We start from the raw sequence: 27,947 nt of genomic DNA, 5'->3' as shown, positions 1-27,947 counted from the left end.
ATCCTAAATTTTCTTTAGGTCCCTGTAAGATTATCAGCTCCCCCAATCAGAAGGAAGTAGCTTAGAAAACTCTACCCATATTCCCAAAAAATGGATTATAGATGTTTATCTTTGATTAAAGTGTTGGTTACAAGCTGTTATGGTGAAGAAAAAAGCTAGCCAAAGGAGATTGGATAGAGTTCTTGATTTGATAAAAAAAAAAGGGGGGGGGGTGCTATGGGATAATGGTCTTGTATGCTGTAAAGATTTGTCACTTGTACTGGTTTAATAAAATGCTGATTGGCCAGTAGTCAATCAGGAAGTATAGGCGTGGTGACCAAAACAGGAGAGTTCTGGGAAGAGGGAGTCAGCCTGCAGTTGTCACCCAGACACAGAGGAAGCAAGATGAGAATGCCTCACTAATATAAGGTACCAAGCCACATGACTAACACAGACAAGAATTATGGGTTAATTTAAGATCTAAGAGTTAGCTAATAAGAAGCCTGAGCTAATAGGCCAACCCATTTATAATTAATATAGACCTGTGTGTTCCTTTGGGACTGAACAGTTACGGGACCAAGCGGGACAGAAACCTCTGTCAACGCACTTCCCCTGTAACCCAGAAACTATAGGCATGTGCCCCTAGATTAGCAGTGTATGCCACCTATATGGTGCTAGGGCTTAAACCAAGGGCCTCATGAATATAAGACAAACACTCTATGTCCCTAGCTGAGTAAAAACTTTTGGAAGCCGACAAAAATAGACAATCTTGTCTTTTCCTGTTAAAATCTATTATTAAAATTTGCTAAAGAAATAAGAATACTACAGGGGGAAAAAAGTGGGCAGTAAAATGTTTAATTCTTTCCAAACACAAAAGTAGACAAATGGTATGAATGGCAGTTTGCAAATGCCAGGACTAAGTAAAATAGGAATGCATTCATTTCTGACATTTAAAAATCCTTCACAAAACATTGTTCTTTGAGTGTCTTGGATTCGAATGTGAGAAAATTATTAGTATTATGACCAAAAGTTAATCAGATATAATGATAAGTTCCTCCAGTAAAAACAACCAAATTTAACCTGGCCATCTATCCTCTGAAGCTTCACATTTCCTTGTAAAACTGATGACGTAAACTCAAAGTGTATCAGCTGGGCTTCCTCCCTAATTGGCCATTCACAGAGCCACACCAGGGCCAAACCACTCTTTCCCCTCCCTCTGTAATTGCTCCGGACCTTATTGATTTTAAAACATACAAAAAACACAGGGACTATGTAGAGTTGGCTGGCCCGAACTCCCTCTGCTGACCAGGCTGGCTCACACTGAAGAGATCCCTTCACACATATGCCATCATGCTGGCTGGAACTTACTAATTTTAACAGTGAGGGGAAGATGCGGTACTTCCGTGCTATCTGTGAGGACTAGGATGTGATCTATCTTGACAATAAGAGTTTAGACACTCCATTAGTATTAGGTGGAAGGTAGTGCTGGTTAAATTAAGCCCTTTCCTACAACTGTTTGTACTACAGAAAGTTACCTGGATTTATTTATATGGTTTTTCAAATTTTACATCAGTTCTCCACTGATGCAGTAAACATCAATCATTGGCAGTGTATCAGATAACGAGAACCTAGAGTCACTCAAACCACACAAACTCTACCACCTGCTTCCCCACTAGACCACACACAGTGGAAACCTGCCTCAAACCCCTCTTGACTATTAGATAGGTAACAGAGTATAGGACATCTAGCTACAACCGGCTTCATTTTATTTTGTGTGGTATGTATAGGGGATGCCTGCCTTGCCACACACATGTAGAAGACAGCCGATGGGTTAGTTGGTTCTCTACTCTACCATGTGTGTTCTGAGAAAAGAATCAGGTTGCCAGGCTTGGCGGCCACTGCTTTTACCTGCCGAGTCGGTGTGCTGACACCTACTTACAATTTCCGGGATGTTTATAGAATGTTGAGCCTTGATGATGAGAGAGATCACTCTTTAAAAGACATGAGTGTATCCCGTGACTCAAATTTATTTAAAAAGGTCTGATCCAAGTTTTCAGCTCACTGTCACTGGGAAAGCCTCTTAAAATACAATAAAATTCTGCTTCACTATCTCCATGTAGAAACTACACAGTGGAAGGCACTGACCATTTTTAAGTATAAAGACATGGAAACCAAGTAGCATTTTAAACTTCAGTGTGGAATATTCTTACAATCCCTTTCCTACAATGCACTGGCACACTCATTAACTTCCCAGGTTATAAAAATCCCTTGCTATCAACTCCCCGACCATCAATCTATTTTTATACCTATACCACATAAAATTAATGCAGGCGGACAAACCAGCTCACCTTAAGAATCTAAAAGCCTTTTAGGTATCTTTAAAAGCCAGTCTGAGAAAGCACCCCCTCCCCAGAACATTTCCACACACGCTTTTCTATCCATCACCATGACAACAAAGCAAAAAGGTGCTACGCCTTAAAAAGGGGGGCTGAAGTAAAATAATTCTACTTCTTGTCTGAAAACATTTCTTAGCTCTTAAGTCAGAGGGGGAACTTTTTAATTCCTTGGAGAGGGAAAAGTATTTCACAAGTAAAAATAGTACGTTTATTGACAGTTGTACAAAAGATTCCAAAATACTTCAGCGTTGCAGGAAAATGTAATTTAAAGCTAGTAAGTGTAACACATGGAGTAAATGTCACTCAGGAACGCAGTCTATTTCTTACAAAGTCCTCAATTAGAACACTAGGAGGTGTGTCTTTTCCAACATTTGGTCATATTAGCTAAGCCCTGGGCCAACAGGACCTGAGTTCAGGCCCTCACCCCTCCCATGAGGGTTCTGGGCTGACCACCATGGAGATCCTCAATCTACAACGTTTCTATCGTTTGGTACAAAAATCCTATTTTGTGCCGTGTTGCATGATTTGGCTTTTGTATTAAATTGTATATATTTATGGGACACAGTGAAATTTGATAAATCCTGTCACAGCATTTTCCAAACCAAATCCCCAAATCCCTCCAGCTTAAGTGGGAAAGCACATTCTCACAGTATTTTCTCATCACTCAGATCCAGTAAGGACATCCTGACAGATGACAGCGATGAGCAGGGATAGCTCAGGCTGTGGCTCCGATCCTGTGTGACTTCGGGTCACTCTGAGTGAGAACCAAGGTGTCACTACTTGCTCCATGGCTCTGTGTTGTAACACAAATAACGTCCTAATATTTCAAAGCATTCACAAACTTTAAATGACCACACAGACGTGAAGGATTTTTGTAGCCAATCTAAGTTGACTTTTCTCTGATTAAAAAACAAAACAAAACAAACAAAAAAAAATCTGGGCACTTTTTGAACAATACGTATCTGTAGTCACCACTTAAAACCAAGGTGACTGGGGTCACCCTAGTCTCCCTGTTCATGATTCTGCTTTCCATTGTACCGGGCCTGAGGTTCGGATTATGTCCCCTAAAGTCCAGAAACAGGGAACCAAAGGTTCTACCGATCCATTCTGTCACTTTGGCAACAGCAGTGCTGTCATTCTTCACTCTGAAGTGTGGTTTTAGCCAGACCCGCCGTGAGCCTCACCTACTTGGAGAAGCTCATCTCTGGTCTTCAGCCCCTGGATGCCCTGGAGCAGGACCCAGAGAAACCAGTTCTTCAGAAGCTCCATCAGATAATCTCAACAGCCCGTTGGCTCAGTCAGGGCACTTGGTGCCTTTGCCCTAGTTTATTCTCTCTGCTACTTTGCTTGCTTGGGAAATAAACATCTCTCTTATAAGCCAGACACACCCTTCTTGTTGCGGCGCTCAGGAGGCTAAGGAAGGGCATTATGTTCAAGGCCAGCTAGGGCTACATGGCGAGACACTGTTTTCAAAGGAAACCCTTGCACTGATCCTGAGCCCACTACCCATGATCCGGACTTAGCTCTGTGAGGAACCAGCCATTACCATGCACCGCAATTAAACTATGCCATGATCAGTTAATTTCAGTAGACAATGCATAAACGCCGAAAGGTGCTACTGTTACCACTGTGTTCTGCTTTCGTGGGGGATGAGAAAACCATCTGACTAGGTGTTACCACTAACAGATGACAGAACTCCAAAGCAGGCGGCTAACCAGCTACTCCACATCCTTTAGATGTTTCTAGCAGACATAAATGAAAACTTGAAAAAAAATACTCAACTTCCTACAGAAACCCAGAGACTTCACACTCCATACGTCTACCGCACAGAGGGAAGTTGACCAAAACTATGAGTGTTTAAAAATATGTCCAATTAACCAAACATATCAGAATAAAGTTGGTGTAACTGATCCTTCGGGAGCTTTAGCAAACAGGAACTGTGAAAATCACACGTGACACATTGGTACAATGTGGCTCCAACCACATCTCTTCCAAACTCGGCATAAACCACATTTGGATTTTCCAGCCGTCCCATGTGCATCTAAGAGCTTCGGAATGTGGTCATGTCTTTCGGCTCTCTGCTGGGGACACACCAGTCGTCGGCCTCGTGGTTCGCTCTGTAATGCTTCCAAGCAGCTTTGTTATACACGGGGAGTCTCTCGATGGATTCTGTTGACAGGGCCTGGAGTCGAAAAGAAGTCCTCTAAGTTGGCCACTTTTAAGAATTCATTATCTGAGATAATATACGGCGGCAAACCATAACTACAAGTCCACAGCATTCTACTGGCGTCTAATCAACTAATTACTAACCACACATCGTCTTCAGGGCGGACATATTTGAAACGTGCTATTTGCTACATCTGTGTGTGGCACCAATAGCACAGTGACTGGATTTGATGCTTCAGCCACCCCCCTAACCAGCCCGGAAACACTTACCAAGACAGAACAAACACCTCTTGCAAAGTACACACCCAGCCAGGAGTCAGCCGCTCAAAAAGCTGGCTAAGTGTAAGAGCATAAAAATCAGGTATCCACCCTAATGTGTGTACAGAGACTTAATTAGAGAACCCCAGTCTTCTTCACTGTATAGCAATGTATTACTGGCAACATTAGTGCGCAGGGACAGAGATGGCTCAGAGTTAAGAGCACTTGTTCTTGCAGAGGACCCAAGTTCAGGCCCAGCACCCACATGATGGCTCACCACCACCTGTGACTCTAAGAACCTAACGCACTCTTCCGAGCACCACTCATATCAAGCAGGCATGTAGTACTCAGACATACATGCAGGCAAACACTCATACACATAAAATAATCTTCAAAAAAATTAAAAACTGGACATACCAATATTATCACCAATAAATATCAAGCTGAAGTTAAGACATGTTGGCTTTTACCCGAACAGTGCGTGGCCCTTGTCTGACCTCATGTCTTCCCCTCCCTGCACCCAGTGCTGGAGACTGAACACAGGGCCTCATTTGTAGGTGAAGCAAGCACTCTGTCACTGAGCAACATTACAATCCAAATACCGTGTTTGCTTCTCCCGCTGGAAATGAATTTCTGCTTCCTGTACACACCGTTCACTGTTCTACAGCTTCCTGTAAACGGTGGACACTTTCTTATTATTTTGACAACAGGCCACTGGTATTCCAAGATGTCGACAATCCAGAATTAGGAATTTCCTGATGATTCTGAATATGGTCTTTAAGGGACTAGGTGTGATGACCCCATTAAAATGCTTGTATTCTAGGTTTTCCCATATAGAAAAACTTTCCATCTCTGTGCTCTAAATAGTCTAAACATCTATCAGAATGCTCCATTTAGTGTTAAAAAGACTGCAATGGGAGGACTGGGAGAAGAGGAGGGAGGGAACTGTGGTCGGTTTGTAAAATAAATAAAAAATGTTATTTAAATAAAAAATACTGCACAAATATTGTCATATCTAAGTTCCTCACCAAGACATGTTAAAGAATAACATGGCTATAAAGCACTTAGTCTCTTCAGGCTAACTCACAACACTCTTAAGCATAGCCTGTAAAGTGGGTGCCATCTAGTGGCCAGAACAAGAAACTAGCGCACCAACTACGTAATCAGTGCTTTTAAAGTATTGCTGTTTATTTGGGTTGTGTGCATGGTTCAAGCAGGTAAAGATGCTTGTCATCAAGTTAAGAACTGAATTTAATCTCCAAGACCCACATGGTCAGAGGAAGGATCTCCAGCATTGCCCTCTGACCCCCACACAACACACTGTAAATAGTTTAGGTGGCTGGGGAGATGGCCCAGCAGTGAAGAGCATTTGCTGCTCTTGCAGAAGACCTGGGCTTATTCCCAGCACATACATGGTGGCCCACAATCATCTGTGGATCTGATGCTGTCTTCTCTATGAGCACCAGACACATATGCGGTCCACATACATGCACGTAAAACACCCATGCACATAAAACAAACATAAATGTCTTTATTAGAAACAGGATAATTATGTGCTGGCAGATGGGAAGCACTAACCCAACATGTGCAAGCCGCGGGGTCACACACACGAAGGCTGGGTGCTATTATTGCTTGGCAAAATGGCTTGGCAGTTAAAGGCAGCTGTCACCAAGCCCGACAACCATGGTCAAACTCCAGAACCCACATGGTGAAAGGGAAGAACTAGTTCTGGAAGGCTGTCCTCTGACCACCATGCATGCACAAGCCCATGAACACACATGTAACAAGCAAACAAACAAACGTGGGCTTTTGTTTTTTAAAAAGCAGATCAATGACTGGTCATATGTTTCACATTAAAACTAAATTCACTTTTTTTTCCCTTTTTTACAGTGCTGTAGAGTGAACCCAGGGTCTTTCTATTACATTCAGGATTTTCTACTTTAACCTAATTTTCTATTTCTTTCCCTACTGCCCTCAGCTACCCAAATGGGTGCATACCCGTGTAACTATCACTACATTTATTAACTAGTATGAGGTTTAGTAAATTCCCATTATACTTTTTCAAACTGGGCAAGGGGCTGAGGAAATAGCTCAGTTGTCCAGAGCACTGGTTGCTCTTACAGAGGACCTAGGTTAAGTTCCCAGCACCTACATGGTGGCTTACAACTGTCTTGTCATTCAAGTTCAAGGGGATCCAATGCCCTCTTCTGGTTTCTGAGGGTACTAGGTAATCACTGTGCATAGACATACATGTAAAAATTAAATATATATACACACACATACACATACATACATATACAGTTAAACCAGGAAGCTTCAGTTATTACCTTAATATAAATAACAGCATCAGTCCCATAGCCCTCCAAGGAATACAGCTTTAGGTCTCCCTGGAAGTACTGTGCATAGAGGCGTGATATGGGCAATCCATAACCAAAACCAGCCTGTTCAATGAAAAACAAAGTTCTGTTCAGAGCCCCACGTCTTTAAACACTTTTCTGACTAAGGTAATGCCACCAAGTACTGCAGACCCACCAACCTACGCATCCAAGAGAGCTTGTAAAACTCAATCACAAGGAAGGATTAAGCTGGAATTCGGCTGAGCCCATTAGTGCATCAATTCTGTCTATAAAATGACTGTGGTATCTGGAGAAGACACATTGCTTTCCTTCGCTGTCGTGCTCCAAGGCTCCCAATACAGCTCTTGGCAATTGCATATAAAGCACACTGCTTTGTTTAGGAGCCAGACGAGGAAATGCCTCGCTGTAGCTTTAATAGCAATAGACAGGAAGCTCAGGACTTCACACCATGGATGACCAGCCTCTCTTTGTTCTGAACCTGGAGATAACCTACAACAGTCCACTTTGTTAGTGCTCGCCGACAGATCACTTCCCTGCTCCAGAGTCTTCAAAGCCAGCCACTGCTCCACCACCCACCCCGCCCTAGAGACAGAAAACCAAAGCAGGTCTCTGCCCACTGCTCTCCTGCCTAGCAGAACCAACCTCCCACCCTCAGCTCCTTAAACACAGAACTCCTGGGTCTTTGTTCAACCCGTTTCCAGTATCTGGTCCTTCTTTACCTGGATAAAATCCACAAACACTTGGGAAGTTAAATGGCTTCCCTCTCCACATCACGCCTTCAATGGCATTCCTCACAGTGGGCTTGCTCTTCGGTGTTTGTGTGAACAGAAGAGTCACTGACTGCGCTCACACGCAGAGGCTCTGGCCTCTTCTCCCGCTGATTATTATATTGTTATTTGTGTGTCTACAAGTGCAGGCATGTGCGCACAATGTTGTATGTGTGCTGCTGAGGACAACTTCCAGGAGTTGGCTCTCTCCTGCCATATGGGATCTGGGGACCAAACGACATCATCAGGGTGCTAAGGCAAGCGTGTTTCCCCTGAGCCATCCCACTAATTCTAAATATTTTATATCCTAAACTCTGTGTGTGTCCCAAGTCAACTACCCAAGTTCCAACTTCCTCCCTGCCCAGGGCTGAGCTGCAACTGAGTTTTTCAGCTCTCAGAGGGACCTGCACTGGGAGCCAGAGGACTGCAGGGGAAGTCAAGGCAGTCACCCCCATGTCTTCACCCTTGTTCAAGGGGAGCCTCTGAGAGTAAACAGCACCTAAACAACTATAACTTGAGGTTCGGACCAGTGAAATTAAGAGATTAAACCCTGAATGCTGGGGAGATGACTCAGCAGTTAAGGGTGATCCAAGTTTGGTTCCCAGTCCCCAGCGAGTGCCTAACAGCCATGGGTGTGACTCCAGTTCCAGGAGCTTCAACACCCTTTTCTGTTCTCTGTAGGTGCCGTACACTGGTGTGCTTACATACATGCAACCAAAACATTCATACACATACAATCATAAAAATATTTTTTTAAAAAAATGTAAAACACTGGGTGGGCATGGTGACTTAAGACTCTAACCCCAGAACACTGGAGGCAAAGGTAGGCAGCTCCCTGCGAACTGAAGGCCAGCCAGCCTGTGCCTCATAATGAGGTCTTTCTAAATACGAATACTTCAGGGTAAATATCAAAGTCGATGATGTTAAAATATCAAAAAATCAACTATTACTACAATCCCTACTTTAATTTTCATATTGAAATAGACTATCACATGGTTTACCACAGAGAAACTGCTGTGACGTCACTACTAAGAGTAGCAGGGAAAAAGATTCTTAAACTATAATCTGTTTTGTGCCTATTTCAATTAAAAACTAATCCCAGGGCTGTTTAAATTTAGACAGAAGTGTTTGTCTCTGAAGTTTCAAAGCCTTTTCCTTTCCCATGAGCTCCTCTGAAATTGGCTTGACAGGTTTTGGGAAGCCACAGTCGGATGACAGCTGCCCAACTCATGGCCTTCCTGCCTCACGTACCAGCGGCACCGCACGGGACGTCTCAACACGAGGCCGGGGTGCAGTCGAGTACATGTAGTTGAAGAGTCTGTCAATCTTCCTCAGGGGAACACCACCTCCCCGGTCACTCATCTGAGAGGAAAAAGATCACACTCTGAGCAAGTCCCACACATCACAGTATCACGACTCAAGTGCTTCAGGGAGAAGGTTGCTTTCGGAAGGAAGTCAGTCCAGGCTGTGAGCGCAAACCCTGCCCTCAACGCTGCAGCTAACACAAGGTTAATCCTTCTTGGTGGGCAATATGATAATCAGGAGAAAAATAAATATAAAAGGCAAGGACATGCTACACAGCAATGCCATCTCCTAAGCTTATCCCCTAAGAAACCAAAGTATGCAAAGTATACATGAGAGACCACAAGGACATGTGCTCAAACTATGTTCATAGCAGCAGTATTTGTCATAGCCAGAACCTGGAAGCAACCTATATGCCCCTTGGCCAAAGGATGGATAAAGAAAATGTGGCAGGCATATTTACACAATGGGGTACTACACAGGGGAATAAATTAATGACATTTTGAAATTTGCGGGCAAATGGATGGATCTAGAAAACATATTGAATGAGGTAACCCAGACCTAGAAAGACAAATATCATATGCACTCACTCATAAGTGGCTTTTAGAAATAAAGCAAAGAAAAACCAGCCTACAATCCATAATCCCAGAGAACCTAGACAACAAAGAGGACCCTAAGAGAGACATACATGGATCTAATACCTGGGAAGTAAAAAAAGACAAGATCTCCTGAGTAAATAAATCGGGAGCCTGGGGACCTTGGGAGAGGATAGAGGGATGGGGAGCAGAGAAAAGCATATAGCTCAATAAAAACAAAAGTATACATGAGAGTATCTATTATAGTTTTAAGAAAAATCAGAGAGTACCCACATAGTGAATTAGGTAAAGTACATTCTAAAACAGAATACTACATAGTGGTTTAACTATTATGTAGAACTCTATGTGTTAGCAAGAGAGATCTCTACCAAAAAAAAAAAGAAAGAAAGAAAAAAATTCAGGCAACAAAGAACAAGTTAGAAATGTTAATAATTCTAATTTTGTAAATATACAACATAAGTTTGAAATGGGCTGGAGAGATGGCTTCACAGTTAAGAGCACTGACTGCTCTTCCAGAGGACCTGGTTGGTTTCCAGCTCCTACATGATAATTCTAAACAATAACTCCAGTTCCAAGGAATCCAGCACCTACTCCTGGCCTCCACGGGCACTGCACTTAGTGCATATAACCTATAAACACACACACATAAAAACTAAATTTTTTTGTTTTTCAGAAGTTGAGCATACACACCTGCAATCTCAGCATATAGGAGGCTGAGGCAGAAGGATTGCCACAATTAGAGACCAGCTTGTGCTATAATGTAATACCCTATCTCAAAAAAAAAAAAAAAAAACCAAAAAATAAAAAAGAAAAACAAAAGTACGGGCCAGTGAAAAGGCTCGGTGAGGGAAGACACTTGCCACCAAGCTCGATGGCCTGAATTCAACGCCTGGGTGCACATGGTGGAATGAGAATCACCTCCTGCAAGCTGTCCTGGACCTCCACACCTGTGTGCTCATCAACACGTTCAGACATACATACATACATACATACATACATAAATGCAGCTTTGTAACACAGAATCCCAGACAACATTTTAGCGAGTTAAAGGATACAGAACTTTGTACTAGTCTATCATCTTTCAAGTCAAATAACCATCTGGCAGACTGAATTAGTAATTAACTTACAAATTATTTTTACTGTTCCCTTTATAGTCAATATGGATTATTTTCCCAGCTATATTCTATTTACTATAAACATTCTCAAAAGACCAACAAGTACTCTTAGCCTCTGAGCCATCTCTGCAGCACCTCTCTTCCGTATCTGAATGTCTACTGTGATGTACCACTCACTTGGGGTTTTCAGATTATGGTCTTCTAGATTTCCAGGGTTGGAGTTTGCAAAGCCCCATGGCTGTCTTAGTCCCTCGCTGTCTTCTAAACTCTTTGGCTAGCCTGTTACTTGTTCTAGCTTACCCACGTCGTCAAAGCCCTCTGAGCATTACTTCTAATTGTTCCTGACAACTGTTTCCAACGGGACCTGAGAGACTAATAATCTGAGTGCTCAGCCACCATCCAAGAGAGCCTTCAGAAGGCCTAAGCTATCAACCATAGTGGGCTGAGATCAGCCCAAACACTGCGCTAAGTTACTTCATGTTGTGTAAAACAGTGGTTTTTCAGACTACCTTGCCCTGAGAAACTGCAGTTTAAGGATGGAGGGCGAATGGCACCTGGGTGACATATAAATGAGAACTATGAAAACGATTATTTGCATTTTTTTCCAGTGTTGGTTTCATACATGGAATTGCAGGTTGCAAACAATTATCTTCAGAGTTCTGTAGGTGCCTGCTGATCCTATCACAGGCACTTGGGGCTGAGTAGGGAAGGCACAGTGTTCTACAGCTACATCCGAAAGAGCTAACGCCTCAAGCAGCCAGCACAGAAAGCCAGTGTGTGCTATTCATGGTGTAAAACCCTCAGAACTGGCAATGCCTGAACACTCCTCAGAAGTAAGTCCAGAACAGCTAAGACACGCTGCGAGCAGCAAGCACAAACGGCCAGATCAGACAGCTGACTGGTCCACAAAATTAATCTAAGCAAACTGCACTATCAGAGCAGGTAGGCAGGAAGGCTGAGCAGTGGACCAGAGGGCTGGATCTCAGGGCCTGTAGCTTTGACTCTGTGTGACCCTAAGCTCATCTCTGACCCTTGAGTTTCCACAACTATAAAGTAAAAGTGCACGTGCTCCTGGGAAGCGGTGATGAAATGAAATAAAACAGATGAGAAGCTCTGCTGGAAACGGAGGTGAGATTAACGCTCCGTCACGCAGAAAGTGCACAGCATTTGAGACAGGCACTGATCAAAGTCTGTCTCCAGGTGTTCCTTCAACCGGAATCATCTGGATTAAGGACCAGAATAGAAACAGACTCAAAAGATAATTCTATAATTTACCAGATAAACAAAGCAAAGAGGTTATTATCTAGCTGACTGAAATTCTTTCCCTTGAGAATAAATTAAGTATTATAGAAATTAGACTTATTATATTATTTTTGTATGCCTACACATCCATTAAAAAAATTACCTTCACGGTCAAGTCCTCCTCGCCCAGTGTGACATGAACTTGAATCGGGGGATAGACACCTTTGTCGGCATGGTGCTCCATGGTTGCCCTCATCGCATTCTGAAATACATTAGGATTACATTAAAGCACGGCTTATTAAAAAAAAATACACTTATAATTTTGAAACATATGTACATTATTTGAATTTTAAGTTTTCTTTGTCACTGGTTTGTCACTAGGGGAATTTACAGCACAATGTTTTGATCAGTTTCTCAAAGCTGGTGAGGCACACAAGGCCGGCACTCCTAAGCACGGACAGTAACGGGACACGGGCACTGGAGTAGATCTGAGAGCGCCCACAGGAAGCTGCGACTGAACGTGGAATTAAGAGAGCCCTGGCCGCTAAGACTGAGCTGCCCTGAGAGGAGGCTGCGGTGTTTCTGTGAAACCAAGTTTCCAGACAAAAGCCACTGTCATGGGCATTATATAAACACGTCACAGCTTATATAAAGCTTTATTAAATATATCTTTACATGACTGAATTTTCAAGGGGAAAACACCATTCTAACACATTAAGGGCCAACTGCTTTTAGCCACTAATGGATTTCTGTAGGTGTTAGGTGAATTCTTAATTTGTCAAAACAAAGCACATTCTTCCACACTTCCTCTTAGCTTTCTGTGTTTTAGTATGTTGTGCTTTCTTATTTTCTTTCCTTTGGATTTTCCGCCAGGGTCTTGCCATGCAGCTCAGGGTGGCCTAGTGCTCACAACCTTCCTGCCTCCACTTCAAAGGCACTGGGCTATGGAGCTACAGGTGTGTGCCACTACACCTGGCCGGCCTGCTGATATTTTGTGTTATCCAATAGCCAGACATCTCTCTGCTCCTCTGGTCTGCCACTGGCTGGAAACTGGGCAGCTAAAGCAGGAGGCGGTACAGGCCTGAGCTAGGAGAGTCATGGTCAGCTGCAAGAACCAAACACAGTTACCAACCACTCTCTTTTCACTAACAAGTGGGGGGTCGGGGGTGAGGGACTGGATTCTCAACATAACCAGCATGCTTTTATTGAGTTTTCTGAATCTGTTACAATCAGCAGCTAGTTCTTTAAGTCCAATATAAACAACTTTCTAAAGAAAAGAAACAGAACAAAGGCATATAAGTGGGGCTGGCCCAAGGGTAGAAAGTTGGAAATTACTGTTCCAAATATTTTGGCTTATGAAAATATGTATATAACTTTACTAAGCACCAATCGCATGCTCTGCTATTATGAGCATTTATATATAGTATGTCTTTCCCAATATTCATAAGTTTCCCTGGGGAAAATTACCTTAGATTCAAAGAGGGCCAAAGTCACATGTTAAGCAACAGAATGAAAACTCAACCCCAGGACTGACTCTGGGGTCTATGTGCTGCTCTATGTATGGAGGGCACCCATGTGTGTAGACACAGGCTCACTTCCAGCCAAGCGGCACAATACTGACATGGAATGGCATATCTTAGTGAACTAGGAAGTCCACAGGAACATGGGTCTTAGAACAGATTCCTAAGATAAGAAGGGACTAGCAAAGGTTACACGATACTATTTTACAAACCTTGAACAGTTCAAACACCATGTGATAGAGATGGGATGGTACATAAACCACGTGTATTGTCTGTCCTGGTGAAACCGCTACAGAGCAGAAGAGAAAAATGTGAAAGTACAGAGAGATGTGCTTACAGCATCCTTCAGAATAGACTGGAGTGAGGCGGGGAGACATTAGCTTTGGAGCACGGTACTGGGGGGCGGGGCTTTCACACCACTTCTTCACTGTCTGAGAGTTTGAACCCTGTACACACTCACAGGGGACAAGAGTCCTGCTGCTATTCCTCAATCCGGAATGAGAGCCACCCATCCTCCTACGCTTTCCTATGTCAGTCAGGGTTATACTTCCTAAGATGGACACCTTAGGGAAAAAATGTTTCACCCATGTAGAACACTGTCTTAGAACTTTCTCAAGGGGTATAGGTAACACAGAACTCTGGAGAACAAAGGGGTAAGACACCATACTTTTAGAGTACTTTGACCAATAAGTAACTGGACTCTAATTCAAACAATAAGCCAACTCTCATCTGAAAACCTCCCACTTGGAAACACGAATGGGATATCTTGAAATTGCCTATACAGCTTAAGTTCCCAAACTCTTGTCTGTAGTGTGATTCTTCTTACTGGGTAGCACCCATCCGAATAATCAGCGTGGCAGGAAACCACAAGCAATTCTACCCTCAACTGGGTAGCTACGCTACTACTCCCCTTTCAGAGATCCAGAATGCGGCCTAAAGCCTATTAAAATGTATTTCCTCCCATCACCTTCCTGAATTTTCTTAACCCAGGAGAGGTTTTCCTTGTTAAACTACCATCATCAGTCTCCTTCCAAAACCCTGAACCCTTTATCCAAAGGCAGGAAGAGCCCATCAGAGAGAACCGGACTCTCACACAGATGGGCAGCGGCTCCCGTTGTCCTTCACAGGACCGGGTCTCTGACTACAACAATAAAAACTGACTCACAATTCAGGAAGTAGAAAAAGGATAAACTTTGCTATGAGGAATATACAAAAATTAAATATAATTTTCTTGGTATTATTTATTTATCTCACTATCTCTGAAAAAAAAATAGCAACAAATCAAAATTATCAGTTTAAAATAGAGCAAAAACAAAACACCAAACTATCTGTCCTAAGAATCAAACTAAATTCGGTACGTGTAGATGATGTGCATTGCACACGTGTATCTTCTGCCTCCACACTTAGTGAACAAGTTGATGGAAGAGTCCGTTACTGTTCGAGCCAATCTCAACTCACTCCTTGGTCGTCAGAACACCCACTACTGAGGACAGACACCACCAGGCAGGCTTACCATTTAGTTCTTCAAGTTCTAGTTCAGGAGAGTTAACATAATACAAATCACAAAGCCGCCTAGCATTTTCATAGCCATCTAGTGTGAATCAAACAAAACAAAGAAGCATTAAATAAATTTACTTCCGTCTTACGCAACAAGAGGCCAACAGCAATGACAAACGAAAATTTAAAATTCTCTGCAGAAGAAGATACACTTTAACAGTCTTAGTGAGGGGAAGGCTCTTTGTGTGACAAAGCCCTCTGAGCCATGAAAAAATAATGACCAAAAAAGGACCACTACTTGAAAACGTAGGCATGAAAAAAAAATACCATATACAAAGCAAAAGAAAAACAGCAGGCTAAAGAGATTATTATTTATACATTAAATATATATTTACATTGTATGTTTGTTTTTGAGACATCTCAAAAACAGTTGGTAAGGGTTTAGGAAGTGGACACCTTTATTATTTGATACCTTTTTTGGGAACCATTAAAAATTTAAATACACAAAAATGTTGTTAATTCAGGATTTTTTATTGTTGTTGAGGTAATGGCCTTAATGTGTAACCCCAGCTGGTCTGATCTCGAATTCCTTGACTGGCCCTGAACTCAAGGAGATCCACCTGCCTCTGTTCCTGAGTGCTGGGATTAAGGGTGTGCAGTTCTAAGAATCCTGCCTTATACTAGCAAATCACCATATATTTAAGGATGTTCACTAAGATACTGTGAGTAACAGAAGGAGAAAAACGCACACAACCTAAGTGCATTACGAGAAGCATAGGTTAGAGCCCTGTGATACAGTCTACAGAGCCACTCAAAGCCGTGGGCTATGTCCATGTGGCTGGGAGTTTGTAGCAAAACGTCTGAAGCACTCCACTTTCTCAAAGCAACAAACACGGGGGCTGAAAAGATGACTCAACTGTTAAGAACACAGGCTGCTAGCCAGGCGTGGTGGCGCACACCTTTAAAACCAGCACTCAGGAGGCAGAGGCAGCTGGATCTCTGAGTTCCAGGACAGTTGGGGATACACAGAGAAACCCTGCCTCAAGTGAGAAAAAAAAAGAGCACAGGCTGATTTTGCAGAGGACCTGGGTTCAGTTCCCGTATCCACATGGCAGCTCATTAGTTCTAGTCCCAGGAGCTCACATGCCGCCTTCCAGCCTCCAAGGGCACCAGACATACGCATGATATATAGACAAAACTCTAGGCAAATCACCCATATACTTAAACTTTTTTTGAAAATTTAAAAACAAAAAAATCATAAAAAACTTATACAATATGCATATGCACGTGATTTCAATAAAAATGCTTGGTAAGATGCAAATTAAACTGTTATGAACTTTCACTACTACCACTGGAATATGACAGGCCAGGGTCAGAACCTGAATATTTTATCATACTGATTTACTGTGTGTGTACATCTGTGGGTATGTGCACGCCAAGGGGCACATATGGAAGCCAACTTCCTGGAGTTAGTACTCTCCTTACAACTAGGGAATTCTGGGGATCAAAGTCAGGCTTTAAGACTTGGCAGCAAGTGTCTTTACACACTGAGACATCTCAGTGGTCCTTTTTAAGGGTGGATGGAGAAAGACTTGAATTTTCTGAAGCAAAACAGAAAAATATACTTACTAACAGCACCAAACTTTACTAACAGAGGATTCTATCAGGAGGGCATCTACCTTACACACTGCATAATCCATGTCATGAAGTGATTTCCAAACCAAACGTGTTTGCTCCTAACATTTTTCTCTCATGACACACGCAGTGGTTATGAGGGAAGAGATGACACTCAATACTTTGGTGGCGTTCACATCCTTCTAGAAAAGACAAATGCACTTACCTTTAATAACTTCGACTACATCGCAGTTTGGATTTATGCTTCCAATGTGTTTTCGATGAGATGGGCTTCCTTTTCCACCAAACAATAAAGCTATCAAAAGTGAAAAGCCAAAGAAAGCACATTTCCAGATCTAAATGATGTTTCTCTAAACGGTACCAAACAGCAGAACATTTTTCTAACACGTAAAGATGACATTTTAAAGTCAGTAAAATGCCTTCTTTGTATAGCAGTGATGTTCGTGTTAAAGGGACACTGTCTAGGAAAATTTAAGAGGACTACACACATAACTAAGTACCTCTTTCAACCGTGGGACACTTACAGTGCTGGTTGAGTAACATTCTAATTGAAATTCGACTCATGTAGAATCGATCCAGAAAGTACTGGACATTTTGACTGGTGACAGGATCCACCCCGAAGCTCTCCTTGTATTCGGTCACACCCTGGGCCATGGTTGGGATGACGTCATTGTGCCGGTTTCTGATCCTTATCACTGTGTCTGTGAATCTAAACAAACCTCTCTGTCAAAACATCCAAGTATTTTGACAAGTGACTTTAAGATACAGGCTGCAGTTACAAAAAGTCCTAGTTCAGAGAAAGAAGCATCTATGAAGGCTTTCCCATACTTGGTTAAATACATTTCGGATCATAAGGTACACGAATCTACAAGGTACAAGGATCTCCAAGTAAAACACCCGTATGGCAGCCACACTACTATGAACAGTGAACAGGTTTCCCTTATCCACTGTTATCTAAGCATCTGAGGCTCACTAATGAGGCCAGCATTCCAGAGACACCTGCCAACGCTGCCAATGAAAAGGCCTTTGCTTTTAGAGAAACATTCCACAGTGAGGCAAGATGGGTAAAACCAAAAAGGTCGGCTGTGGATCTCCTCCCCAGAGTTCAGAAAGAAGAACCACTAGGTACAGAAAAGTGAGAAAAGAACTCTGACTTCACCTACCCTGAGTTTACAAAGTAGATGAGAAAAAAACAACTGTTGGATTAAAAGAGTTTTCAAATCATACTATCTTCTTATTTCTGTCAATTTAAGGAATAAGATAAAAGACAGAAGTCTTAATTGTGATATAACAAAACCAATCTCCTAACCTAGCCATTAGGACTCACACTTCCAAAGGAGTGCTTTCCCAAGGACTATTTAACTTACTCCAATGATTTTTTTCATCACTTAAAAACACTTTTGAAATTCTTAGTTAGTAATAAACTTCAAAGGCAAGCTATTAAGACAAATTATAATTTTAGAAAATTCCTCAAAACAACAAACAACAAAAATTACAATCCCTTTCTTATTTGTTTCTCTCTTTAAAACAAAAACTGTTGAGCGGGGTATAGTAATTCACCTGTAGTCCCAGGCAGAAGCTGAAGCAGGCAAATCACTGTGGACTGGGCTACAGAGTGATTTCCAGGAAAGCCTGGGCCACATATTAGACCCTGTCTCAGAAAACAAAAACTGGTCTGGGGAGACAGCTCAGATGGTAAAGAGCTTGTTGTATAAGCATAAATGACCCAAGTTCAGTCCGCACAAAGTTGTGTAAAACTGCCAAGCATGGTAGCACATGTTTGTAATCCCAGTGCTGGAGAAAAAGAGGATTCCTGGAGTTCGCCGTCCAACCAATTCAGCAGAACTGACTAAGCCATGGATCCCATTTCACAGCAGGCGGATGGCAAGCACTCTAGAGGCCAGCACCTGAGGTTGTCCTCTGGACTCACACACATGCACGGGAACCTGCATATGCATGAACATGCACACGCAAACATAATTGTTAGAATACAGATGGCGCACGTCTTTATCCCCAGCATTTGGGAGGCAGAGGCAGGCAGATCTCTCCAAGTTCAAGACCAGCCTGGTCTACAAGTGAGTTCCAGGACAACCAGAGCTGCAACACAGAGAAACTTCCACCAAAGGGGGGAAAAAAATAGATGACAGATGTCTTCAAAAGTCTCCACAGTAGCATTTATAGGATATTCCATCGTTTCCCTTTGCCTTGTTCCTAGTCCACCATTTATATATTATATATATTCCACCATTTCCCTTTGCCTTGTTCCTAGTCCCGCCATTTACTGGCTACAAGACCCCAAGGCACAACCCTCTCTGTGCATAAACGGAAGATCTCAGTAGAGTTGTTTCAAACACTAAATGACTTCACTCACCCAGAGAGTGATTTTTTTGATGAATATTACTTTCAAAACAAAAACATGTTTGAGAACTGCAGTTACACCACCCTTTTAAAAGATGGTCCAAAAAAAAAGCATATAGATTCTGTGGACAATGGTCTTTATACTCTAATAACATTCATTACAAACAGATAACTGCCTAAGTAACCAGTTGGGTTTACCAACTCTGCTGTCTGGGCTATGAGACTGAGCATAGGATTTATGCTATCTTATGAAGCACAGACCACAGGAATCCAGAGCTAGTTTTAATAGCTCCTCTATAAAGCAAAAGCAGCATTAGCAGCTGCCATGTTTCAAAACCAGAGATCTTGCATGGAAAATAGACTTGTAAGCTTTCCTTTAAAAATAAATTTTTTGATTATCTGGGTGGCATCTGCACACAACAGTGAACACTGGGAGCAGAGGGTGACTGTCCCTTTGGAACTGGCATCCCCTCCCCAGGATAACAGACCAGGTGGCATGCACGTCACATCTCGATGGTCACTGCTTGTCACATTTGAACCGCCTCTTCCTACAGTGAAGAGAGATGTGGAGTGTGTTTTACATCTGGGCCAGCTCTGCGGCTTATACTGTCTCGCTGCCTTCAGTGCCTGTGTGGGTTGCTATAAATGAATACAGTAACTGTGCTATAAGTAAAAGATGTTAATCCGTCTCCTTAAAGTGGAAAGGCAAACTGAGCTAATCACGTTTACACTTTTATATGATGTTTAAAGAATATAAAATCAGGGCAGAGGCAGGTGGATCTTTTTGAGTTTAAGACCAGCCTGGTCTACAAAATGAGTTCCAGGACAGCCAGGGCTACACAGAAAAACCCTGCTCAAAATACAAAAACAAACATAAACAACAAATATATATATATTTTTATATTATATATTGTTTATATATATATAAAATCTGTATATATAATGTATATTTGTTGTTTATGTTTGTATATATACATATATATATAAATATAATCTGTATTCAGAATAGGATCATACAATTATACTTACTCGTAAATAGTTTTAGCATCTTCAGCACTTTTGTCCTTAAAATCAAGCAGCTCCTGAAGACTCTGGATATACCTAAGACACAAATCAGAGCTGTTTATTCATACTGTAGAATTAACACAAAGGGTCTTTTCATATTTTATAGTCTTAAATTTAGAATACTCCTATAAATTATGGTTGAAGTAGGATTATTGTTTTCGTTCTCTCTCTTTAGATAGAGTAGAATGCAAACCAAGCCCTGCGTCAAGTGCATGCTGAACAAGCGCTCTAGCAGCTGAGCTACACGCCAGTCCTGAAATAGGATTTTTACACCCATTAGCATTTGAGGTGGCTCAGTGTTTAAGGGCACTTCCTACTCTTCCAGACTACACAAGTTCAGTTCCCAGCACCCACAGAGGACAGCTTATAATCATCAGTGCTTCAAGTGACCCAATACCCTCTTCTGGTCTCCATGGGCATTCACACACATTGCATACAGTCATGTAGACATACACATAACATACACACACACAGACACACACACAAATAAATCTTTAAAATAAAAGAAAGTACATGCATAGTTTTACCATTGAAATCACAAATAAGGGCTAGACATGGTAGCTCATGCTTTTGCCCCAGCACTTGGAAAGCAAATAGATCTCTGCGAGTTCAAAGCCAGTCTGGTCTACACTGAGAGTTCCAGGACAACAAGGGCTAAATAGTGAGACCCCCGTCCCCAAAACAAAAAACAGATGTTGTGAAATATTTGTTTATACTGTAAAGATGTGTCTCTGCCTAAGGCAACTTCTGATTGGTTTAACAAAGAGTTAAATGGCCAAATAGCTAGACAGGAGAGAAAAGGCGGGACTTCCAGGCAGAGAGAGAAACTGGAAGGAAGAATCTAGGTGCATGGATTCACCAGAAGACACAGGGAGAACAGGACGTACAGTAAGGAGAATAGAGAGCACCACATGGCAGAATGTGGGTCAATATAAATGATTAATTTAAGTTACAAGAGCTAGTTTAAAACAAGCCTAAGCTAAGGCTGAGCTTTCATAATTAATAAATCTCCGTGTTGTTATTTGTGACCTGGTGGCCCAAAGAAAAATCCAACTACAAACTGGCAAGAACTGGAGGGTGTCGTTTGGTGGTAAAGCATTTGCCCAGTATTTGCCCCTCAACACACACAAACACAGATCAGTAGGCCAAATTTGAGTTAAGAGTTTTTACATTCTAGACCCTACAAGTTTTTAATCTTTTACATCCCTTTGCACTTAGATTATAAAAACTTCATCATGAAAACTGAACTGTCACTCTTGTGATCATGGGTACATGCTTGCCTTAGTCACAGCAAAAAGAGGGGTACACCTTGCTCTAAGAACTAACTTAAGTGTAAGTGTACTTTTAAAACCTTAATTGCAAATGGTTAGGTCAAACCAACAAGTACTTACATTTACTGAAAGCCTACAATCTACCATACACAAAACACAAAAGCAATTAAAATCTAAGTTTCTTAATTTACCCAACAATTCAAGGTAGGAGAGCACTTATTTCAGACAAAATGAGAAAGTTCAAATGACTTTCTCAGCATCACACAGCTAAACACAATGGCACCAGAGGGCCAGGGCTGAAAACACCTCCACAGCCATTCAGTTATCCTTACAGTATAAATCCTGCATGCCTGGAAGGGCTGTGCAGGGATGGGGCAAGGGAAGGACCGTCCACATCTGGAAATCCCCGTGGTAGCTTGACAGGTCTTGCTGCATTCAAAAGCCCAGCGATCGTCATAGCTACCACCCTGATTTAGCCTCAGATTTCTCTGCACTGGCAAGAAAAAGTCTTTTAGACAAAAATGATTTTTAGAAGATATTTAAATCCCTGCCCCTTGTGAGGCAAAACCAGGTTTCAAAAAGCAGGATAAGCTAGTTTTCATGAGGAGTTGTAGGGAACCGGAAAGGCTGCCTCGGAAGATTAAATTGTCTCCTGTGTATCCCATGATTCTCTCTAAACCACTTTCTCACTCAACTACATGAACTAACAGACCTCCGGGGACCTCACTCTCCTTTTTTTTATTTTTTTCTTCTACTGTGTGTGTGTGTGTGTGTGTGTGTGTGTGTGTGTGTGCGCGCGCGCCTTCAGAGGCAGGGCGACCTTGACAAATGCCCTGGAGCTGGAGTTACAGGCAGTTATGAATGGCCTGACTTTGGTGCTCTGGAAGGGCTGTGAACACTTTTAACCACTGAGCCAACTTTCCATACTCCTGCTTATCTTTTGATAATGACTTATTTTTAATTATGTGTACACATAAGTTAGGGGAGTATGCGCACACGTGCGTACAGGGGTCCTCAGAGAAGATGTTGGACTCCTTGCAGCTGGCGTTACAGGTAATGGGGAACCCCCAGTGTGGGTACTGGGACCTGAACTACAATACCTACAAATAGAAAATTAGCAACCCCATTAATCACATTTGGCAAATGTTTTGAAGTTACTTTTTTTTCCGCTTAATACTTGACTCTGTCCATGCATACAAACAGAACTTTTGCTTAATATTTTCCACCCTGGCATGGTGGCTCACAATTTTAATTCTAGCACCAGAGGCAGAGGCAGGAGGATCTCTGAGAGTTCAAGGTCAGCCTGATAGTGAGTTCCCTGTTAGCTAGGAATAGTGACCCTGTCGAAAGAAAGAAAGAAAGAAAGAAAGAAAGAAAGAAAGAAAAAAAGAAAGAAAGAAAGAAACTGGCTTTTAGCTGGCCATGGTGGCATACACTCGTAATTACATTTCCAAGGAGGTAGAGGCAAGGGAATCTCTGAAAGTTCAATGTCAGTCTGATATGTACAGTGAACTCCAGGCTGCCCAGGACAGTGTCCCAAAATAACAAGGACCAAGGGCAAGAAGATGGCTAGGAATATGACCCTGTCTCAGAAAAAAAAAAATGGCTTTTAGCTGGCCATGGTAGCAAACACCCGTAATTCCATTTCCAAGGGCTCCACTGTCTGCGTTCACACCCGGACAAAGGACTGTACAGTATCTTAGCTTCCTCACCAGTAAAAGGAGTGAATCACACCTACCAGGCATGATTAAAAGAATAAAAAGAAATGTATATAAGTATGCAGCCATCGGCAAATGGTAGATATTTTTCTCGTTAGAACCTAACACTCCTGCAGAGACTGTAACATAAATCTTAAATTTAGTATCAGTATTTCTGGGCAGGCGTGATTGGTTTTCTCAAAGCCAAGGAATTTTAATCAAGTTCAGAGTTGAGAAGACAAGGCACATGGAGACGAAGATTGCCTTGAAACTCTACTGAAGAGCAAGTGCAGGGCAAGAGAGGTGCCCAATAGTTAGGAGCATTTACTGCTCTAGTAGAGACACAGATTGGGTTCCTACCCCCACAGAAGGCAGTTCAGAACTGCCTTTAACTCTAGTTCCTGGGGATCTTGTGCCCTCTTCTGGCCTCCACAGGCACCTGCACATGTGTGGTACATCTATACTCACACACACATACATACACATACATACATACATACATACATACATACATACATAAAGGCAGGGCACAGTGGTACAAACCTTCATTCCCAGCACATGGGAAGAAAAAAAATCAAGCACATCTTTTTGAGTCTGAGACCAGCCTGACCTACATAAAGTTCCAGGCCATCAAGGACTACATAGTAGGACCCTATCTCAAATAAATAAATTAGTCTATAACACTTGGAAGAGAGATGACCTCTCTGAATGAGGCCATCTTAGTCTACATAATGAGTTCCAGGCCAGGCAGAGCTATATGAGATTCTGTCTCAAAAAATAAAAATAAAGTAGTAAGTTAGAAGCATTTTCTTTAACCTTGAACCAAGTCCACAAGTCCACTGAAACTGCAAACACAAGATGGGACTCTTACCAACTTTGTACCAACTGTACGGATGGGGTCCGGAGAAGATTGTCTGGAAGGAGGCTTATTTCTTTCATTATATTTGCCAACCTAACAGGCAACTCTTGTCGCAGAAACATAAATGAGGTTTTTTCACAAGCATTTACTGATCCTGAAACCAAGCACAGTGGGAAAGGCAGTAAGTAGAAGGCAGAAGCTGCCAGGAGCCAGGAAGCAAGGGGAAAGGAGAAAGTCACTAGGTAAGGTCATGATGGTCGAATTATCACACTGAGAGAAAGGGACTGGGAAGCAAACATATATCCAGGCAAGGTTGAGCTAAGTGGTCTACAAAGTAACCCTAACTCCAGAATGACCTTCCGATTCCTGATATTCCAATGGATCAGTACAACAACATAGGTACTTTGTTATAATTCACATTTACTATTTATTTTAGGATTAAGATAAACTAAGTGGGTCTGTTTTAAGGCTTGAGGTCTTTGAGTAGAGGTGAGAAAAGCCCATTCTATATGCCCCACTGCCGCTACCCTTTAGAAATTCTGATCCCTGACTCTGGGTAAATTTTGACCCAGGTATGTCAAGACTGACTAGATACAAATATGAATCACCAGGATAGAGTTAGTACACACAAGGTTTTCTGGCAACAGGAGGCAAAGACTACCAGAACCGCGCGCGTCAACAACCATCAAGAAGAACCTACTCAATTGTCTGATGCCTGGGAAATTCACCTGCCCCCTTCTCCACTCTTGTATCCAGATGTCTGGCAGAATAGTTGATGAGTATCCATCCCTTGACAAGTAGCTTCCCTTGAACTAAAGTTTTATTTCAGCAATCCATTTGAAACTAATTCAACCTTGCAGATGAAACTTTAGTAGAAACTATCTTGTCAACAGTAGGTATATGATTAAGGAAAACATCTTGCGAAAGTTTAATAGAATATCCATGAACACTATAGTACAGGCATTTAAAAATAAAAGCAAATAAATAAATAAATAATAAAGCCACCGGGGGCCTTTCACAGCCCCTTAAAAAAGAAATACAAGGAAACCACACTGCAAAACACAATTTTAAGATAAAGTATCCAGCCACGCCACTTATCTCCTATGCCCTTTAACCATGTTATAATCTGACAACACGACACGGAGATAACTTTTTCTACTCCAGAACTTCTGGATTTCAATGTTAGAATATATATTAAGCATATCCCCCCACCCCCGCATTACTCCTGATGAGAAGTCAAAGGCCTAATTCTACAGTTCCTTCTCCAATCTGTAACACCCTGACAAGATCATGCACTTTACACGTGCTTGGGGCAGACAGCTCGTGAAACGAAGTTGCTCTCGGTGGAAACACTAGCGAGGAAAGAACTGGGCCAGTAGTAACTTGTTTTCCTGCCATCACGCCACTCTAGAGGATCATCGCTGTGCTGGCACTGATCTCGCCTAGGCAGAACGCCACCCTCGAAGCCGTGTGCGCTCTGGCCTTGAACCTGAGCAAAGCTCCCCAGAAGACACCGGGTCCCGAGCGCGCACCTGCGCACGTGCGCGGAAGGCTGCTGCCCCTGCTTTGTTTTTCTCGCACACCCTGGTCTCAAGTCCCGGTTACGTGCCCGGCCTGCCAGAGCGCGCAACCTCCGGGGAGGAAGGAAACACCTAAGACAACAGGGGAGGCGACAAGAGGGAGGAGGGGGAGAGTCTGGGAGGACGGGGCCGGCACACGAAGGCCCGGTCGCCCTCACCGAAGTCCAGGAACTGCTTCATGGAGAGCGGCGACGGCGAGAAGCGTGCGTAGAAGTCCACCTGGCCCGGAACGCCACGCTCCGACTCCGGCCCGAAGCCCGAGGCCGAGCCCGAGGCCAGACTGCGGCTGGCACTGGGCACCGCGCAGCGGACGCCCCGGCCGCCTCGGAGCAGCCTCGCCAGCCTCATCCCGAGCCCCGCCGGAGGAGCCGGAGCCCCCGGCGCCAGCCTGCAGCTCTGTGCCGCCGGCCTGGTCGCTACGTGCGGGACGTGGCCGGCCGCGGGGGCGGGAGCTGCTGTCAGCACCGCGGCCACCGCCCCCTCGCTGTAGCCACGCCCACGGAGGCGGGGCCCCGAGAGGATGGTGGCGGGAGAGGAAAAAGGGGGCGGGCTAAACATCGCCCCTCACTAAAGCCACACCCCTTTGGGCGGATCCCCGGGAGGAGGACGGAGGCGGGGAAAGGGAAAAGAAGAAAGCCGCTCAGCCTAGAAGGATGGGGCCGCTGGAACCACCCGGAGCAAGCAGCCAGGGTCTTGACTGGCACTCAGACAAGGCTCGGTGAAGATTTTGCTAATTCCCAGGAAGCCCGCGGGTGGCTAACCGGATCTTACAGTCCAGCTCGCCCTATGGTGTATCCCTTGCACGCCCACTTTCCTACTTCTCCGCCCTCCCAGTCTCAGCCGAAAGACTCTAGGACGTGCGGGGGTCACCGGCAGTGAGCCTGTTCCAGAAACGCCCCTGCATCATGTAGGTCCCGCGATTAGTGTGTGAAGTTTCGGAGAGCTACAAGAGCTCACCCTTGCCAAACAGTGGAACAAGAGTTGAATTTGGGAACATGGCTCTAAAAAATATCACAACGACTACAGTCCCCGGAAGAGCACATTGGCAGCCCAACTTGCTCACTTTCTGCGAGCAATTTTGTACAGTGCTTAAAACTTCTCCACTCTATGCCTTTCTGCTAACTCATTGTCTTAAAGTCAGTGTGCCTGCTCCATCTTTTCAATGTCTAGAAGTAGTGAATATAGGCTTAGAGCATATTTAACATTTAATCCCACAAAACTGCATAGTCTGCAGTTCCTCATTTAAAAAAATCATTTCTGTCTTCTCCATGGCTACTTCCCCATACAATACCCCAACATTTTCTGTGTCTTAGGTGCAAGAAAATTACTCTGTCATGGGTGTGTGTTGTAGGAATTTAGCAGAGTCGCTGTATCTGGGGTAGACGTTAGTTGTTTTCTGGAAGTACTTTGGCCTTGAAGAATCATTGTGGTAAACAGTAAAGAATCTTGGTGGAAAACAGGGATCGTTTTGGAGAATTGTTTTTCTGAAGGGGCTTTGCAGCCTTTGCATGACTTTGATGACAAAACCCCTATGGCACACTTGAGGCCCTTGGATTACTGTACACTGCAAAGGATACACAGTAAAGACTAATGTCATGAAGACGTGTGATGCTTTCCTTTATAAAGACATATAGATTAAATTAGGGACCTTGGTATGAGGAAATACTTTACCCCAAAACAACTTTGTGTAACAATCAATAAATACACCTTTGTACGACTGTTGGGGGGTCAGTCCATCAGAGAGGCTGGGCCTTCCTGCTGCCACATAAGCCTTAAAATATCATCTTGGAGTGCCTTCTTTCATCAGCTAACTCACACTACACAGAATACCCTGACAGGAATGTGTTTAAATGGAAGCCTCACTCCAGGCCCTGGCATCCATATACCTGAAGAGTCTGAAATGTTTAGGTTAAGACTTCACCGCAGCCCCTGGCATCCATATATCCAAAGAGTCTGGAATGTTTGGGTTCTGGAAGTTCCATCCCAAGCCCCTTCCCCTGGGAGTTGCTCATTCAGACTCCACCTCTGAGAAAGCTCACCAAATGATGACCCCTCCCTAGAGATGCTCAAGACCACTCCTCCAGGGTATTTAATGTGTCCCCACCATAGAACAAACAAATGGTTTTCCAGTCTTCCTTCACTGGCTCCTCTTTGGGGAATGGAAAGCCATCCGGGAGCATTGGTATCCATTAAACTTGGGTTTTTTTCTAATTCAGTTTGATTTGGTCTGATTCAGATTATTGCGCTGGCAGAGAGTCTTATGGGGCTGCAAAACCTTTTCAATATG

At 43.1% G+C, this 27,947-nt stretch overlaps 1 protein-coding gene across 2 annotated transcripts; it reads right to left on the bottom strand.

Annotated features, from left to right (window-relative positions):
- Positions 1-824: 824 nt before the first annotated feature.
- Positions 825-26,111, bottom strand: Pdk1 (pyruvate dehydrogenase kinase 1). 2 transcript variants are annotated; one of them, XM_041631538.1, is made up of 11 exons: positions 25,819-26,111; positions 24,093-24,234; positions 20,218-20,289; positions 17,355-17,539; positions 17,036-17,125; positions 15,212-15,289; positions 13,911-13,987; positions 12,342-12,440; positions 9,175-9,285; positions 7,127-7,240; positions 825-4,557 (listed from the first exon to the last, which is right to left on the bottom strand). In XM_041631538.1, exons 1-11 carry the CDS (start codon positions 26,006-26,008, stop codon positions 4,417-4,419), a joined length of 1,299 nt encoding a protein of 432 aa, XP_041487472.1. In that variant the 5' UTR covers positions 26,009-26,111; the 3' UTR covers positions 825-4,416. The 2 variants fall into 2 exon arrangements, with proteins under 2 accessions (XP_041487472.1, XP_041487473.1); XM_041631539.1 differs by lacking the exon at positions 15,212-15,289.
- Positions 26,112-27,947: the final 1,836 nt, after the last annotated feature.

Source organism: Microtus oregoni, unplaced genomic scaffold, assembly GCF_018167655.1.
Source record: "Microtus oregoni isolate MIOR12 unplaced genomic scaffold, Mior012 000037F_ref0000500, whole genome shotgun sequence".
Lineage (NCBI taxonomy): Eukaryota > Metazoa > Chordata > Mammalia > Rodentia > Cricetidae > Microtus > Microtus oregoni.
This window is presented reverse-complemented; position numbering and strand designations above follow the sequence as displayed.

Bases quoted from the DNA above. Each gene is read 5' to 3' on its own strand.
- Pdk1 (XM_041631538.1), bottom strand. From the start codon at position 26,008: ATGAGGCTGGCGAGGCTGCTCCGAGGCGGCCGGGGCGTCCGCTGCGCG. The intron at 15,290-17,035 runs GTAAGTGCATTT...GATTCACACTAG, and splicing joins TGTAGTCGAAGTTATTAAAG to ATGGCTATGAAAATGCTAGG. The intron at 12,441-13,910 runs GTTTGTAAAATA...AATGTATTTCAG, and splicing joins TGGTGTTTGAACTGTTCAAG to AATGCGATGAGGGCAACCAT.